The sequence below is a fragment of the Stegodyphus dumicola genome, chromosome 12 (assembly GCF_044657685.1).
Source record: "Stegodyphus dumicola isolate Sdum_Otavi_A_Nest chromosome 12, ASM4465768v1".
Classification (NCBI taxonomy): domain Eukaryota; kingdom Metazoa; phylum Arthropoda; class Arachnida; order Araneae; family Eresidae; genus Stegodyphus; species Stegodyphus dumicola.
The window spans coordinates 57,268,313-57,288,078 of NC_140779.1; the positions used below are offsets into that span (position 1 = coordinate 57,268,313).

General features: G+C 31.8%; 1 protein-coding gene across 2 annotated transcripts in view; it reads right to left on the reverse strand.

Moving 5' to 3' along the window:
• Positions 1-19,766, reverse strand: part of LOC118202678 (exosome complex component RRP42-like) — a 52,381-nt gene that overhangs the window by 16,770 nt on the left and 15,845 nt on the right. For both annotated transcript variants that reach the window (XM_035374854.2, XM_085827737.1), the window contains exon 4: positions 6,306-6,471. In XM_035374854.2, the coding sequence (XP_035230745.2) occupies positions 6,306-6,471 (166 nt within the window). The remainder of the gene's footprint in view (positions 1-6,305; positions 6,472-19,766) is intronic.

Sequence of the window (19,766 nt, forward strand, 5' to 3'; positions counted from 1 at the left end):
ATCGGTATGATTCAGCAGCAGTTTTCTTCAAATGAAAATAAAAAAATTAATGCTGTCTGCCAATGCTCTTTATTTGGTACAAATTTCAACATATAGAACACAACAATGAAACACTAGGCACACACTTTTCCAATTTATTATTTGGGCACATCTGATACTTGTTGATGATAAAACTAAATAGCATAGTATCAAATCTTTATAGCACAAATTGCATTGGTGTGGCATGTTGTCTAAAATACACATTTCATACTTTTTTTAAAAGTTTTATATGATCCCACATCATAAGGAGAGAAATTTATGAGTATTTCTGATGAAGATGTTGGATACCAGAAACCATTAAAATCTAATAGAAGGCAGGATTTAACAAAATCGATTTAATACCGATCAGTGATGTTGAAAAAGATCAAAATCATGAAGAGATCATTACTTTAGTTAAAAACTTTAACCTTAGATTAATGTTAAAGGATGCATTACAATCAATGAAAATTTATGTAAAAGAGAATTGAGTTTGGAAATATGGGTTTTCATTAAAAAAAATTAAGATGATGAAGTAGTCATCTGAAGAAAACCTAAAATTAGAAACTGATAAGACAAATAATATATTAATTAGCTAAGGCAGATCTAGAAATTATTTCTTCAACAGCAAGGACTTGGACAACCTCATTAAAATCAACATATTAACATTTATTTAGAAAAACATGATACAAAAACATGAAACTATACACAGGGTTCATACACATTTCTGCACACAGAAATTAAGTACTTTTAAGGACTTTTAAGTACTTTTAAGGACCATTAATGAAGAAAATTAAGGACCTTTGAGCAAATGGGATCTGAATAAATTCAATTAAAAATATTATTCTATGCCTGAATTTCATTTTTGTAATACCATCTTAAAAATAAAATAGATCCCTAAGTAATATGCACTATTACTAAACATGAATTAATTACTATAATTATTAATAAGCTTGAGAATAAAATAAACTTTATGCAATTTATCAAGTAGCATTAAATATTTTACAATTATAATAATTGGACATATTTGAAAGAAGATAAGTGACACTTACTTTTTACTAATAGTTAGCTTTATGTTGATTTTTTTTATGTCTCATTTTGTCACATACTTAGTCAGCCTAAAGGTTTAGTAAATAGCAGGCAGATTTTACGTCAAATGGCATAGGTTAAAATGAGAAGTACAATCATAATCAGCATGATTCATAACAAAAGACTGAATGCTGTCACTGCTGCTGCTTGTCTAGAGAGAGACCTGCTGATTAGAACAAACCTGAAAGGCCTGATGTAGGCATGGTTGACAAGCGTTGAAAGTTACTTAGGATCTGTTTAATGCAGTTAGTGTCATAGCTTTGTGCAGAGTCCCAGGGGTTGTAACTCAGTTAGTGTACTTTAAGGTTCCAAAGCACCAGAAGTGATAAGTTGTTTTGTATCATTTTAAGTCTCACTAGGTGCAAAGAACAAGTTTTACTTGAATTTTTACATTTTTGTGTTTTATCTTGTGACCACAGTGTGATTATTAATGAAAGGCAATAATTCACTTTAATATGTAGAGATAATTTTTAAGGGTTAAGCAGTTAGCTATAAATAATTAAATTAGGTAACCTTAGTCATTATGGATTTACATGGCCACTATTAAATTTTATTTTTTAACAATGTTTGTTAAAAAGCCCTATTAAAATCAAAATCTAATAAAATTTCACAGTTTAAAATACATGTAATTTATGACATTGATTCTTAAACAATATTAGGATATTTACACATTAAAAGGTACAAAACATTTATGTTTTGTAACAAGAACACTCAACAAAATATTTATCCGTGATTTCAATTTAGCCTTCCCAAACATATTGGCTAGTTTATATCGATTTCCTTCTCTTTAAGCATCTTTTCTAACAATTGGAAATTTGTCTCAATATGCAAACCAATACTCTTGCTAGTTCCTGCGTGCTTTATCTCCTAACTTGTCAACCTTCCCACAGTACACCTATGAGGATTTACTTGATCTGCTATGTCTGAAATTAACTACATATCAGACAAAGGTTTAAATAAGCCTGTTAAGGTTTAAATAAGCATGTTATTTAAAAAGAAATTGGAAAATAAAGCTATTTTCTGATGCTAACAAAATCAATTACAGCTCACGGTGACGTAATTAAACAAGAACAATCAAATTCAAACTAAAAATGCAGACTAGTGGTAAAAGATAATAAAATTTAATTAAAATTTAATCTGGCTCAGTAACTCTATCATATGAGGAAATAGAAATGGAAAATTATAGTAAAGGCTAAAATCATAAACAATTGGGTAATTTACATAATAATAACTGCACATAGCTTTGAAGAATAATTTTTCTTTATTCTTTCTTCAACATGTTTTCTTTCCATTTTAGAATTTTTGGATTTAATTACGGATTTCTATTATTCTAAAAAACACTAAATGCATTTAGAATGTATAGAAAAAGTAGCTAATCTTATTTCTTTAGTAATATGAACATTCAGGGGAAATATGAAATATATATGGTAAAGGCCAATTACAGAGCTGGTGTGGCAGAATTTTTAGAATTTAGTGCCATACCGAACAAAAAAATCTAGAAATAGCAAAACTTTTAGAATTTAGAGCAGGCATTGGAAGCAGAATTTAGAAAGGCACTAGGCAGCAGAATTTAGGATCCATAGAGACCGCATTAAGTGGGAAAACGTTTAGTGCCAGCTCTGTGTATGATGCATTAAGACATATTAGATGAATATTTTAAATTGCAAGTTTTCAATTTCTCTATTAATAAAAAAATCTCTATAATGCCTGCCCAAGTGATAAGATTAGAAGCATTTTTGATATTTTCCATGCTTATGTCTAGTGAAAAGTAGAGAAAATAAAGGGAAGATAAAGAAAGTGGCTCTTTATCTTCCCTTTATTTTCTTACGTTAAGAAAATGACTCTAGTATCAGGAGTAAAACATTCAAATATTATGTTTTCATTGTTCTTCTGGCGTTCTCCAAAAAGTAAGAAATTCATCACAAACTTTCTGTAAAATACATCCATTATGTATTGATACCATGGAGACATTTTTCATTTTGTCACATATTTCTCGAATTTTCAAGAATCGTGAGTCTATAAATCTTACCTTCAAATCCTTCTAAACTTTCCAAGCTGCAGTGTCTAAATACTAAAGAAAAATTATCCCTACTAATTCTTCTGTAACAGCAAAAAGGCAGAAATATTTTGGAAAAAAAAAAAGGGAAAAAGGGTAAAATAGATTTTACAGAGAAAACTGATGCATATTCTGAGAATTTTGAATATTCTGAGACAATTACATGGAAACCGCTTACTATGAAAAAAATTAAAAAGACTTTTTAATTACGTAGCTAATTTTGCTTTTCCTAAGAGCTGTTTCATAGATTATGCTTTATAGCATTATACCTTGTTTATTTTTCAGATTCAAAATATTGTATAAGAAGTTGCCAAAATGAAACTTTATAATATGACAGTGAAAAATAAAAATTTTTTATTTTAATGTTATTTTTTAAATATAATTTCAAAATATTACCATTATTTTAATGAAATTTATCAATGCTATGATGTTTTGAAAACAATCGTTGAAAAGTTCTTAGATCTCGGAATTAAAAATTTTCTATAGAAACTGATCTTAAAATCCCCAAAATGTTGACAAGTTGCAAAATTTAGAACTGTTTAATAAAAGAATTCACATCCCCAAAAGCAAAAAGTTGTTTAAGAGCTCTTTATTAGAAAAAATGAATTTCGAAATGCTTATGTTTCACTTCTTGCTTGGAAACTCGAGTATCCCATTATTTATATCAGAAATAGAAACAAATTATAAAACAAGAACTCATTCAAAAGATAACCATATATGTCAGTGAATCGCCAAAAATATTCCTCAAATGCTAATTCACACTCAAAATGGCAGTCGTAAAAACAGACAGAAATTTCAGATGATTAAAATTAAGGACCTTCTGCTGATTTTGGCCAAAATTAAGGACTTTTAAGGACCAAAAATCGATTCCAAAAAATTTAAGGACTCTTAAGGACCGTACGAACCCTGTATAGGGCTAAAAAGATGTACACAAAAACAAACAACTCTGAAAAATTACTTTTTATAATTACTATAACAGCATTTGTCTTTCAACGCTTAATTAAAATAAAAAAAGCAAATGATTTTCCATTTTTATGCTAAAACAAATTAATCCATTTTTAAGCTAATGCAAATTAATTTAATTGCCATGTTAGTACAAAATTAAAGATTCACAATACGATTGATTTGTAAATATTTTTATTTTAAGCACATATTTTCAAATGCATTCATTCTTATTTGATTAATTACATACAGCTGTTTTTAATAAAGCATTTTTTATCATATTCTTATTAGTATAATTTTAAAATCTCCTTTGTAGCATTAACTCTTTTTCCTGATATCATACTTTCCAATCAACATCGATGGTCAATGATTCAATTTGAACTTAGCATACATGTAATGTGTTTCACTATTATAAGCATAAAGGTCTGGAGATCCATATACTAAGGTAGTCAATCTCCCCTAGTTGTAATGTTACACAGAAAACATACACAACATTAAATGAATGAGAACCTACAGCCCTATGCGCTTACATTCTTGGCCAGGATTGCAGGTGAAATTTTCCAATCTAATAATTCTTTTCCTAACAGCTCAGCTTGCCTATGACTGTTTTACATGCTTTACAGCCTCCCTAGGACTGTAACTTTCAACAGAGCAACTACAGTGCCAACTACCATTTTGCCACAAAATCTAGATTTGAGCAACTCTATCCATGTGGTCCATTTACTCCAGACCAATATCAGGCATTTGTTTACTCTGACAAACCAAATAACATCATGCATTGCAGCAGTAAATAGCTGCAAACACTACTCAAGATGGCAGGACTGCATATCACAGACACCTCTATAATTGTTATGCTGCTCTGCTTTTTCAATCACATGTAATAGCCATTCATTTCCATCATCATGTTCATAGAGTTTTAAATCAATCTATTGCTTCTTTCCTTGTACACAATTTTCATTCTTTATGAAAATGCACCAATTTCATTATACATGAGTGTAATTAAATATTCAATTTCAGAGTTCTATTTATTTCTTTAAGAATATTTAAAATTAATATACCAAAGAAAAGATTATGATTACGGTTTCAGATAGAGGAAACGCGTATCAAACTCCACTACCTTTTGGCATGCCTAAGAACACTACGGTTGATCAAAAGGAGACATCATCTGTGTTAGTAAAAGTTACAAGAGCAGAAAATGGTTCGCTGCACAATAATGTTAGCAATGACTATTGATGATAAAAATTGGCATCTTTCACAGTGTTTAAATAAAAACTTCCTAGCAATATCACATTTAGGGTATATGAGAAAATCTGAGTAATGAAAGAGAAACTCAATTTAACATAGAACCCTCATAAAAAATTGCTACAAAAAACAGTCTTGAACAGATTCTATTGCCATCTAACAGAAGATGTAAAAAAGCAAATACAGAACTAAAAGACTGTTTTAAAAGACTGTTTCTCTCAGTATTCCAAGAAAACTTGAATCGCTTCTGCAACCACTGAGCGTATCAGTGAATAAACCATCCATAGACTTCAAAAGTTTTATGATGAATCAATATAAGCAGGATCACACAATTTTTCTAGAACCAGAAAAATCCAGTGACTGAATTGATTTGCTCATATTTTGGGTGCATGGGCTCCGATTAATAAAAAGCTCTGATCAATAAAACAATCATAATGAAAAGCTTCAAGAAAACATGGATATCAAAGGCTCTCAATGGCTCTGAAGATAATTACATGTGGGAACACAAACTTAATGGTGTACTTAATGATGAAGACAGTGACAATTTGCAAGCTGTAGGAGATAATGTGGATATTAATTTGGACAGAATTAATAATTTGAGGCTTGGACAGTAGCAGTAGATAACACAAGGATCGTGCAAGATTTAAATTACAGGAAAGTTGAAACTAATCTTATTAGATATCTAATAAGATATTGTAATGTTAATATTACTATGCATTCTAATTAGAATGCAGGTTTCATTTAAAGAAATAATATTAAGATAATAGCAGTAGTTTATTCACGACTAATTTACATTTATTATGCTCTTACTGCAACCCTTTTATTATGCCCTTTGGAAATTAAATACTCACATAATTTTCCTCTCTCGATTTTCAGACAATAAAATTAGTAAACAAAAGGGAAAATACCTGAGAAAATACAGTATAATAAACTCTTAACATAATACTAATTTATTACATACCAGAATATCAACATACAACACCCAAACTTGCTGCCCAGGAATTACACAAAGAGATTTCATATCAATTAATTTTTCATTATTGCAGCTCTGCATCAAAATTTGGCTTACATCTGCTGCAAAATCATCACCACCTCGACCTTCAAAATCTAAATGGGCATGAGGTGTACTGAAAGAAAAATATATATAAAACAAATTAATTTCAAATTCTGGTCTTTGTGAAATATTAGTTTTAAATTTCTTACTTTATATCTACATGATAAAAAAATAGGTAAATCAAAATCATAACAAACTAGCAATAGCCCTTTAATTCTTTATTTTAATTTGGTATTTCCTCTTTCTGCTTTAAAAATCTCAATTGATTATAATAAACTTTTCTGGACTGTGTCATTTCTAGATTAACCCATATTACACGACTTTTACATAACGATGATGATGTAGCTAATTCAAACTGAAAACTTCCTCTTAAACTAAGCTTCTACTGAATAACTAAGCACTTCTGCTTCTCTTTGCCACTAAGATGTTGCGACATTGCTTTCTTCCTGTCCCAACAGTATCAAAAATATAAATATTGCATTCTGCAACAAGCACAATTAATGCAATAAACTGTTTGTGGCTGCAAAATGTTTAACTGCAATTAAATGAATATTTGAAAACCTGCCATGACTGCATTCTTCTACTGTTTTGTGTTTCAAAATCTGGTCAATTTCCCAAACATTATATACATATAACAGTTCTCCACAGAGAATGAGCATTATTCAACCATGGAAAACAATTACATTTTAAATAACAGTTCAATTTACAGGACTAGTTTACAATGAGAGAAAGAAAAAATTACGCAGAAATAAACTATATTACAAGATATAATGATGAAATTTCAGATCAAAATAGAGAAAATAAATAATAATAAGCCGTATTTACTATATTTGCTTGACATCTAAAAATAAATACAATTTATTTTTCCACTCATATTTAAATAATTTGAACAATTTCTAAATTTTCATTGTATAACAGTTTTCCCTTAACAGATATTGCAAGCAAAGTAATTTAAGTAAAAATAAGCAAAAAGAGGAACATTTCTGAAATTGGAAGACACTGCTTCATGCAGTCATCCTTTAACAGTAAAAGCTTAACTAACTGGCATACTTGGAAATTGCCGACTATCTGAAAAATTCCGAATAGTCAGGCGTAACTGGAAAAAGAGGAGGGGATAGATTGTAGCCATTCTTTAGATTTTTTGGCTAAATAATGCTTTTGACATTTCAATATGTACATCATATAAAAATAGCCCAACAGAACTGAAAATTTTTAAGTGCTCATAAACAAATCTCAGACTGAACATCAAAATTGATTATCGCTGCAAAATATCGCAAAAATTATTGCGCAATACATGTAGCTTAATTCTTTTGCACGTGATATTACATAATCGGAATCAACAGCTGCCGGTACTCGGAGAATAAATAACTAAATAAAGGAAAAGAAAGAGACTTACTAATCTGGGGTGTTTTTCAATCTAATTTTGAACAGACTGTGTTAAATTTACAGAATGGAATCATTCTTCGCTTGGGTTGGTAGACCGCAGAACTTTTAGTCCTATTCAATCCAGATTGGAAAGTCATAAGAAAAAACTCCATTGCTTGTTTTGCTGCAAACTGTAACAGTTTCAATATTTGAGATTTTGCGGAGAAAAGGGAGGACCCCCAACTTCCATACTGTATATAATGCATTGGCATAAAAAAAAAAAAAAAAAAAAAAAAAAAAAAAAAAATTTTGACTATTCCATTATTTTTGCTTTATTTAAGCCATTCCGAATATTATTCCTTAGAAAGCTAATTTGTGTTAAAACAAACCCATTTTTGAAGTTTATCTATACTTCAGCAGTTACTGCAAATATATTATTATACATATTCAAACATATGCTCAGAATATAAGCATAACGATCATAAGAAATGAGAATATGAACTGACCATGTGGAACAAGAATGCAAATTATTAAAATCTTGATAGAAATTCAAACGTGTGTAGTCTTGGGTGGAAGGCAAAGAATAAGAAACGTACCAGAATTTCCCAATGCTTTCGCAATTATTTGACCAACAGAACAACATGCACCTGTTTGCACTCATGTGAACCAAAGGTTACCTTAATGCAGAGAAAGGGGCGAAAAGCTATTTCCGGGAGCATGATTCACCATCTGACGTTCCAGATAAAGGCCAGTTTACACCTGTTCAAGCAGCTCATGTCTGGGCACCTCGAACCGAGTGAACGGATATGTACTCTGAAAGATTGTTTACACGAATCAGCACAGACTGACAACTTGCCTCCGTTTGTTTACAAAATGAATACCGACATGGCAGCTGCAGTGCTTGAAGTCTGCGAACCAGTTTCAAACGAATTCATTTCTGTTCTTGAAAAAAAAAATCTGATGTGTACACTACATGACTTCCTTGTACGGAATATTAAATTATACGCATTTTTTCTTGCATTTCATTTAAACTTATTAGATTGAATTAAACCTACTTCGACGACAGCGCATAAATCACAATAGAATAAATACATTCTTTAAAATTCACTTTGTTTACCATAGCGACACTCTGGCACTAGGTTTACTTATATTTCGTTCATATTATAACTCAGAATGCACAAAATTTATATCATTTAAAGAATTATCTAATCGTTGCCACATGTTCTATTCAAATACTATAACAAAGCTAGAACAATGTATAAAAGAAATTAAGCAAACAAAACGAAAAAGAAACAGTTTTTCACAGACGACTGAGTATTTCTCATTCAATTAATTCAGTTTTCACTTCGCGACAAGGCAAAAATACATTAACTCAAAATATCTGTATTAAAAGTTACGAAGTAAATCTTAAACACTTATTTCCTCGAAAAAATTCCAGAAAGGATTAAGCATGATTTAATTCGCAATAATAAAAGAAGGCGTTATTTTTGTGTCGCGAAGCTTAAGTCTCTCTAGATTGGCAACAAATCTACAATTCTGTTGTTTCAAATGTAAACAAATATGTCCGCCATGTTATTTAAAACTTAACCACACTAAAATAGCTTTTAAATTGTTGATAATTGTACAAATATTACTTCCAGAATTACGAAAGGCATAAAAACTTTAACCGGAAGATAAAAACAACATAATTCAATCATTTTTAAAGCAAAAAAATGTACAATTTACAAACATATAAGAGTAAACAAACTGAGATCACTAAGCTGGGTAACAGAGTGGATATATATATAAATATATTTATATACGTTTGGTGCGGCCGATTGCAACCAAAATACGAGGTGCACATGTACATGTTATAGCAGTCCTATATATAAAATTTCAACGTTCTGAGGCTACTCGTTTTGAGTTATGCGAGATACGTTCGTACAGACACCATGAAAAATTCTCTTCAGAATTCATTTTAAAGCAGTTTTATAATTTTTTTGGAGGAAAATCGTGTTTTATTCTGTCCTTTCATATAGATATCATGGAAATACATCGTTAAATTGCATTTGAAAGTGGTCAAAATGGGATATTTTCGTTGAAATACGCTACCTGAAACTTTTCGTGATTACAATACTTCCTTTTTACTTTGTACAAGGAAGTAAAAAGAGAAGGAAAGGAAATGGGTACCTGACTGGGCTACTCGCTGCGATGAATTAGGAGTATTGAATCAACTATTAAATGAATTTCAGGACAAGGATGTCCTAAGTTACAGAAACTTTATTGTATTTCAGATACAAGGACTTAAAATATATTCTATAAACATAATTGAAATTTATTCACCTTCAAAATATATTCATTAATCAATTTCAAAGAAATTCAGTTTACTGAGGGAAGTTAATCGATTTAAAAGAAACTCAGTTTATTGAGGGAAGTTATTTAGTCAACTGCAGTTTATTGAAATTCAAGTTAAAGTTTTTCTACTATCTACTATATATAACTGTTTATTTACACCTAATTAATCATTTACAAAATAATCTAAAAGTAATAATGTGTTTTATTACTTATTAATAAAAAGAATATATTTATTCATCCAAAATCCACAGAATCAGTAGCTCTCTGTGCATGTAATTAATTATGCAGAGTTCTGACTGGAACTGTATTATTTCTAGAACAGAATGCAAAATTAACATATGGAATATTTATTCAAAGCTACCATTAACATGACAGAAATAAACTGTATAATATATACCTAATTATTCAGAAAATCTTAAATAAATAAGAAGTAACAAAAAACTTGGGAGCATTACATATATTATCACACATAAAAGAATATATATATTATGACATAGTTCCAACAGGAATATATTTATTACAAATTGTTACTTTTGGATCCTACTGAAATAGTGTTTCCGGACAACACACAAATAATATATAAAGTGATATCAACAAATATTTATAATGATTAAATATAGTGATTATACTTTACTTTTAAAATGCTGAAAGGAGTAGTTTAAAAAAATTAGAATCCATCTAGCATAATTTGTATAAACCTTAATACACCTTAAGTACTTGTACTCAGTGTTTCACATCCAAGCTGAATTGTAACAAATTATACCTCAGAATGTTTTTATACAAAGCAACAAATATAAACATCCCCAAGATCTACATACAGATTTTCACAATTACATTTTTATTTTTATAGTTTATAATATGATACATTTATTGCATCCTCATGTAGGGATGCTTGTAGAAAAATGAATATAAGCTCACATAATTATAGAAGTATGCGCAACTTATTAATGAAGCAGTGAAGTGTTCCATAACACTTCATAAGATGTGTATGCATTAAACTATCGCTGCTATCTCGGCATTTTCAACATAATAGAACTCAGTCACGATGTCTCTGGGAATGCTGCTTGGACAGATTTTTCAACAGGTTCAAAGTAGAAGCGGAAGCACTAACTCATCTTCCCTACATTTCTACTCGATCGAAGTGAGCGTTTACATTGTCAAAGTAGTCGTTAACAAGCTGCTTGGACAGGTGTAAACTTTAGGAAGAAGTTGTTTAAGTTTCAACTTTGGTATGGGGGGGATATGCATGTTCGTTTTACAAAAAAAGCACTAAAAGCAAAAAACTAAGTGCTTTAGAGAAAAAGTAAGCACCTAAAAGGGCCTTTATATTTTATTTTCAAATATAAGAACTTATAAGCACTCATAAGAACCGCTATAAACCCTGTTTTATTACTTCGTTAAGCCCTCTAATTTTAACTGAAATTCTAATACAAACTTCTTGCAGCTAACTGTTCCAGTCTATTATTGTTTTATCAGTCATATTCAGCTGATCATATTGGGTCCATTAATACACAATTGTTTGATGGTACGATTCCACAAAAATAATCCACTACTTGCTGCTCTGTAGACAGCAGGTTGGAAATGTGATTTTTTTTTTTTTTTTTTTTTTTTTTTTTTTTTAATGAAAGGCATACCTGCCAACCTCTAAAGATAAAAATTCAGAAGATTTCTCCCCCAAATTCAGAAGATTTCTCCAAAATTCAGAAGAAGACGAAGAATTAATATCATGCTTTGATGTTAAAAAAATAACAATTTATACAAATAGAAAAAAGGTACATCTTAGAGTGCATTTTTTGGCTTTAGCCAAAAATTCTGTGGAAAGTTTCCTGTCATAACAATTAGTTTCCTCATAACATTTAGCAATTAAAATGTTTTCTAGAGTTTTTGGTGAAATTGATGAACGAAACATAGTTTTGTTTTTCTTCACAACACTGAAGACTCTCTCGCACTCAGCATTACTGCGTGGAATTACGAGAATAGCACATAAAACTCTTGCTAGTCTATCATATTTTGGTGTTCCATCAGCTCTTTTTATTCTTTTTATGGTACCAACGAGGACATCAAGTCTATCTTCTCCAGAACTGGCAAAGTCTTCAAACTGTGCAGCAGAAAATTGGTTCTGTAGTTCATCTAAAACATCATTATGGCATTCATTTTCTTTAATTGTTAACAAAAATGGAAATTTATCAATAAAAAAACGAATCTTTTCAAAGATGAATTTTCAATTTGTTTCAAATTTGCCACTTCAGCATTTAAAAGAACTTCATTTTTCAAAGGAAACTTCCTTACAATATAATCACAGGCTGAGGAAAAGTACTTTCTAAAACATTGAAAAAAATTCTTTTTTTCTCATGATCTTTCAAAGAATTTACAAGTTCCCTGGTTTGATTTCCAATTATAAGATCATTGTCATCCTTTTGATTTGCCAAACTATTATAGGCAACACGAATCAACACACTGTTTTTCACAACGAACGGTTTTACAAACTTAGTATAAAGTTCTTTCAAAAGATCATTAAGAATTTGGATAAGCAGGGGAGATTTTGGCGAAGCTGATTGTAGAAGGGTATTTACACTTTCAAAAATCTTAATGGTACTTAACACAAAACTACAATATGCTTTGTTAAATCTGAAGAAAGAAGATAGAAAATCCGTTCCTCCTGGCTAATAGAAGACTGTTTCTTCTTACCTTCAATTTCTTTAATAAAGTTGACCTTTGAGGAGTCTTCTAAGTATTTTCTTTTTAAAGGGTTTGATTCTGTGTGTTGGCTTTTCCCTTTTAAAGCATTTTGATTAGAAGCAAAGTTGGTTTTCAGAATCTTATATGCCGACAAATTTGATGGGATCTGTGGTTTCTTTTTGGTCTCTTCGTGGAAATATTTTAGCAATGCATCCCACTGTTCAATAAACCTTCCTAGCACTCTGCCTAAGGATAACCATCTCGTGCATACATATTTCAGAATTTTTCTAGTTTCACCAGAGCACAGTTCTTGGAAATTCTTTAGGTTTTCTTTCCTTTTTACACTTTTTTCCAGATAGAAAAACACATCAATCAGAAGCTGGTCAATATTTAATGGCAAAGCAGCTGCAGCTTTTTCTGCTGCCAAATTAATTAAGTGGCATGGGCATCCAATAACAATGAATTCATTTTGTTCTTTTTTGAGGAAAGAGGCTACACCCTTTTTGTCACCCACCATGACATGAGCATTATCTGCACCAAATGAAATGCAGTTTGATGTTAAGTTGTTTCAACTCATTAATTACCAAGGAGGCAATATTTTCCCCCTTAGCATCTCTATTTAACAATGGAAGATGCAAAAGATGAGTTTTCATTTCATTAGAAACATCACAGAAATATGTGACAACGATGGGGTAAAGCTTCCAATCGCTGTCGTTGTTGCCATTGATTGACACCGAAAATACTGAATTCTGGAGTGCAGCTATCGTTTTACTTTGTGCATCACAAGCAATTTCGTTCACAATAGAAGATGTTTTCGCGCGAGCACAAGCATATTTCTGAGCAATCATGGAGTCGGGAAACATCCGTCAGAAAAGTTGACCGGCGTGATCGGCAGCGCTTAGCGGCACGTTGTGTTCGATGAGGAATGCAGTAAACAAACACTCTCCCAAAATGACATCGGCATCCGAATTCGTAGCCGAATTTGAAAAAAATTCATTCACTTTCTTTGATGTTGTCGAAGCCGAAGCATTAACTTCATGCTTTTTAGACTTAACATGCTTCACAATGTCGCTTCTTTCACCGTGACTTATTATGAAGTCACACACACACACGTTGCAAAATGCATAGTTATTTCCTTTGAAGGATTCTTTAATTGTTGGAAATTCGGCTTTGTAGGCAGGCCGAAAATATTGAGAATACGTTTTTTTTTAACTCATTTCGTAACAACGACATATTAAGAAAATTCGTAGCACGTGGGAAAAAAAAAAAAAAAAACAGAATGCGACAATCCACGCTCGCTGAGTAATTCCCTTGCTGCTGAAATGAACATGAAAAAAATAATCTGGCGCCCACAAAGAAAAGAGTGGGAGAAACAAGTTCAGCGCATTGGATTGGCTGGTTAAGCGGCAAGTTGGGAGAAACCGCAGGTTACTGGATTCGAAGTAGTGGGTAGTTGGCGGTAAAACACGATGCAATTGACGAAAAATTCAAAAATTTCGACAAAAATCACTAAAAACACTTGAAAAAGGAAAAAAAATCGTAAAATCGTAAAAACAAATGCATTTTCATAAAAATTACGAAAAATTCGTAAAAGTTGACAGGTATGAAAAGGAGAAAAATAACAATTAATTTACATCCTTGCACATAAAACAAAAGGTGGCTTGTAAAGAATCCACTGGGTTACATCAAATAAACGTGCAGATGTAATGGGCATATTGTTACATCATGCTTATCTAAAACTGGCACTAAATCATGCTTCTTGGGAACAGTTTCACGGTCAATCAGATAATATACAAGTACGTATTATCTGATTATATATAAGTACGTAGTAATAAGTAAGTAGTTGTTCGTGCCTGCGCATCTGTAATGTAATCCACGCATGCGCATCTGTAATGTGATGATCAAATGAGTTTGAGAATCGCCATCGACGGTGTAAGAGGGCTGGTCACAGCTATGAGTTAATTGTAATTAATTATGAGAATTAATAAAGAATCGAACCAGCGAATTTATTTAGTGTGTGTTATTTGGGACGAGACCCAAACATATCTGGTCGTAGTCGACCGGAGTGTGAGTTTGTGCATGAATAAGTAGTGTTTCGTTTTTGAGAACACAGGAGTGTTTGTGTTTGCCAGTATTCCAAGCTTGTTCTTTTCAACGAATATTGCTGATTTTGGATACGGATGTTCATCAAAAGTGAATCACTGCAGCGGTAAGTGATTCCTCTCTTGTTAATTCTGTACTTTCTGTGCTTGTTCTGTTATAAATAACAATGTTATTTAAGGGTGCTAAAAAGGAAGATTTAAGGCTTATTGCCTTAGAAATAAATCTAAATGTTGACGAAAAAATGACTATAGCAGATTTGACTGATATTATTGAGAATAGTGAAATTTTTAAAACTAAACAAGATTTAGTAAAAGAGATAGCAAACTCTATTATCGAAAATAGAAAACGGGAAGAGCAAAAACTTGTCGAGTTAGAAAAATTAAAACTTGAGAGATCAAAGAATGAGTTGGCTAAGCTTAAAGCAGAAACTAAACTTGATTTTGTAAGCGAAACCGAAACAAAATCAGAGTCACTAGATCAATTAATAAAAAGTATCAGAACCTTAACTGTAAAAATTCCTATACGGCCTGAGAGTTGGGGATTTTTCTTTTCGTCATTAGAACGAGCGTTTATTACAAAAAATGTTTCGGAGGACTATAAAGCAGAAATTCTGTTAAATCAGTTAGGAGACAAAGCTTCGAATATAATAACCTATTTACATGATAAGGATATCGCGAATTATGAAAAAGTAAAAGAAGTAGTTCTGAAGGAGTTTCAGCCAACCCCATATTCGTGTTTAGAAAACTTTAGAAAAACTGTTAAACAACCACATGAAACTCAAGTGCAGTTTGCTTCACGCTTAGTAACTGCATGGGATTATTATTTAAAATTAAAGAAGGTAACTGACTTCGAGACCCTCAAACAATTAATAGTTTCAGATAGGTTATACCAATCTTTAGATACAGGAACAGCTTCTCACATTGCTGTGAGGCAAGGTGATTCATGGTTTTCACCTAGTAAGTTAGGTAAAGAAATAGATTTATATTTTACGTCACGAGGAAAACCTCTTACTGAGAATTCTCATGTTAATCGTAAGTATAATAGTTCAAAAAGTGTAGCTAAAGTGTTTTTATCAGATGTTAAAACAGAGAACTGTATTTTATGCCACGAGAATCACGGATTGGCAAAATGCCCATCGTATTTAAAATTACCGGTACAAGAAAGAGTACAGGTTGTGAAATCTAATAAATTATGTTTTAACTGTCTACACATGCATGCAGTATCAAATTGCCCATCGAAATATTCTTGTTTTTGTCAAAAACGGCACCACAAAACTATTCACTTTCCGAAAGCAAATAACATCGTAAAGGAATCGGAACAAAATAAAAACAAAACAAATGTATCTGACTGCAACGTTCCCAAACGAGATGACTCATCGACCTTGAATGTTAATACGCAGGAGTTCGTTCAAAAGGCATTTATTAGCAATTATTCGAATAAACAGAGTACAGTTCTGCTTTCAACAGTCGTATGTTTTCTAATTGATAACGAGGGGAAAAAACACAGAGTGAAGTGTCTGCTGGACCGGGCAGTATGTCGAACTTTTTGACACCGAATTTTATTGAGCATTTGCAGTTAGAGAAAGAAAAAACAAACATTTCCGTTTCGGGAATAAATGATGCTACTTTAACAATAAAGTATAAAATTAATGCTTCGATATGCAATAAAGAAGGAACTTTTATAAAGAATTTGGACTTTTAGTAATTCCAAAAATAACTGCTGATTTAACACCTTCGCGCAAAATTAAAATTTCAGTGCAAGATCTTCCTAATTTAAAATTAGCAGATGAAGGATTTAATGTTCCAGAAAGGGTAGATATGTTGTTGGGAGCGGGAGTTTTTTATGAACTTTTGAAACCGAGTCAAATTCGAATGAATAATCCTGATCTTATTTTTCAAGATACAGTTTTTGGTTTTATCGTGTCTGGAAGTATTCCAACAGAGACTGAAAACAGGGTTCATTATGGGTTGATAAAGGAAGAAGATAACTTAGATAAAGCTCTTAGAAAATTTTGGGAATTAGAAAATATTGAAACTGATAAACACAAAAACAAAGAATTTCTAATTTGTGAGAAGCATTTCGTAGAAAATTATACACGAGATAAAACCGGTAGGTACGTTGTTAAAATGCCATTAAAGGAGGATCCGGACACTTTAGGAAGTTCTAAACAAATTGCAACGAGTAAATTAAATTCCTTATGGAAACGCTTAGTAAAGAATCCCGAATATTTAAAATTATATTCAGATTTTTTAAAAGAATATCAACAGTTAGGACATATGGTCGAGGTGAGTGAAAGCGAGGAGGAACGAGGTTCATATTACATTCCTCATATTGGAGTATATAGGGGAGAAGAGAAAAGTAAGTCGACTCCCTTGAGGGTAGTATTTAACGCTTCTTCTTTGACAACCAAAGGAAACTCTCTAAATTCTATACAGTATAATGGAGGTGTGATACAAGATGATTTATTCTCAATTATGCTGAGATTCAGGAAATATATTTTTGCTTTCACTGCTGATATGCAAAAGATGTATCGAGCTATTTCTATCCATCCAGATCAGTGGAAGTTGCAAAGGATTTTATGGAAAGAAGGCATTGATAAGCCAGTTAAAAACTTTGAGCTAACTACCGTTACCTATGGAACTGTGAGTGCACCATTTTTAGCAATGAGAACACTTGTACAGCTGTCAAAGGACGAAGGAGATAAATTTCCTTTAGCAGCACCTGTACTGAGAGAAGACATGTACATGGACGATATTCTATCTGGAGCTGATTCGCTAAGTTCTGCGTTAGAACTTCAAAATCAGTTAATAGGCATTTTGAAGAGTGGAGGTATGTTACTCCATAAGTGGTGTAGTAATGCTACTGAACTGTGTTAAACAAACGACAAAACATATCCCTTTGGTAAATCAGAAGAATCTAAAGCATTAGTTATTTTATGGAAGTCAAAAGGAGATTGTTTGAGCTTCAACATTAAAATCGAAGACAACGTAAAGGTTACGAAACAGCAAGTGTTATCCGTCATATCTCGCATCTTTGACCCATTGGTATAGTTTCCCCAGTTATAATTGTAGCAAAAATATTTATGCAGAAATTATGGCTGTTAAAATTGAGCTGGAATGATGTTTTGCCAGAAAAGGAGGCTAAAGAATGGAAAGAATTCTCCGTTACCTTGCAGCTAATTAACAACATTGAAGTCCATAGATGTATTTTATTACCGGATAGAATCAAGATTGAATTACATGGTTTCTGTGATGCCTCAGAGGCCGCCTATGGAGCAGTTATCTACTGTAAAGCAACATCAGCAACAAACCATACATCAGTGAGGTTGGTATGCAGTAAATCACGTGTCTCACCCCTAAAGAAGACTACAATCCCAAGACTTGAGCTTTGCGCAGCAGTGCTATTAGCTAAACTAATGCATCGAGTGAAATCATCGTTAAAATTGGAGCTTACTGCTATCCACCTTTGGAATGATTCTATGATTGTGCTGTCATGGATCAACAAAGAGCCACACCTGCTCAAGACATTTGTTGCAAACCGGATTTCAAAGATACAGGATCTGACTGAAATAGCACAGTGGCATCATATCGCTTCTGAAGAAAACCCATCAGATCTCATATCTAGAGGTATGTCTGCCAAAAAACTGCAACTAAGTCAACTGTGGTGGAACGGGCCTGACTTCTTAATGAAGGATGAGTACCCTATAAGAGTTATACCTGCAGCAATTACTGAAAAGGACAGTAATGAACTTAAAAACTTTGCTGATTCTGAACTATCTACATGTTTAAATCTGAATGTGAATAATTTTGTTAATGATTTATTGAATTGCAGTAATAAGTATTTAAAATTAATTTGTATTATAAGTTTTTGTTTTAGGTTTTACAAGAATTGTAAGCAAGAACAAAAGCAGGTAGGTAATTTACAAGTGGAAGAAGAGTAGCTGAAGAAACTTTAATAAAATTAGTACAGGGTGAGTATTTTATAAATGAGATAAATGATCTTAAAAAATCAGGTATTGTTCCAAGAAATAGTTCTATAAAAAGTCTTAACCCTTTCATTGACAGTAATGGACTGTTGAGAGTTGGAGGTAGATTAAAAAATAGCAATTTAACTTATGAGAAAAAATTTCCTATTATTCTGCCTTCTAAACATAAATTAACAGAGTTAATAGTTAATTACTATCATTTAAAATATTTGCATGTGGGTCCTCAATCTTTGTTATATCATATAAGACAAAAATTTTGGATTGTAAGTGGTAGAAATGTTTGTAGAAAAATTGTAAAAAATTGCATAATATGTTTTAAAGCTAATCCCATTGTAGCTCAGCAAATCATGGGTGATTTACCCAAGGAAAGAATCACAGCTAATCTTACATTCAATTGTACTGGAGTTGACCTCTGTGGCCTATTCTTAATTAAGTACAAAAACCAGAGAAAAGGTACATATCAAAAAGTTTATGTGTGTATATTCATTTGTATGGTTACTAAAGCCATTCATTTAGAGCTGGTAACAGACCTAACATCTGAAGCATTAATAGCTACCTTGAAACGTTTCTTTGCACGAAGAGGTAAAAGTTTAACACTATTTAGTGATAACGCTACAAATTTTGTAGGTGCAAATGCAGAATTAAAGAGGTTAAACAAACTAGTGAACGAACAAGATGAGCTTTTAGCTGGTTATTTGAGTTCTGAGAACATCGAATGGAAATTTCTCCCTCCCAGAGCACCTAATTTTGGAGGCCTTTGGGAGGCTGGAGTTAAATCTTTTAAGTACCATTTCAAACGTGTTGTAGGTAATGCAAAATTGACATTTGAACAATTTTTAACAATTATGATTCAGATTGAAGGAATTTTAAATTCCCGACCATTGACACCCTTGTCTTCGGAC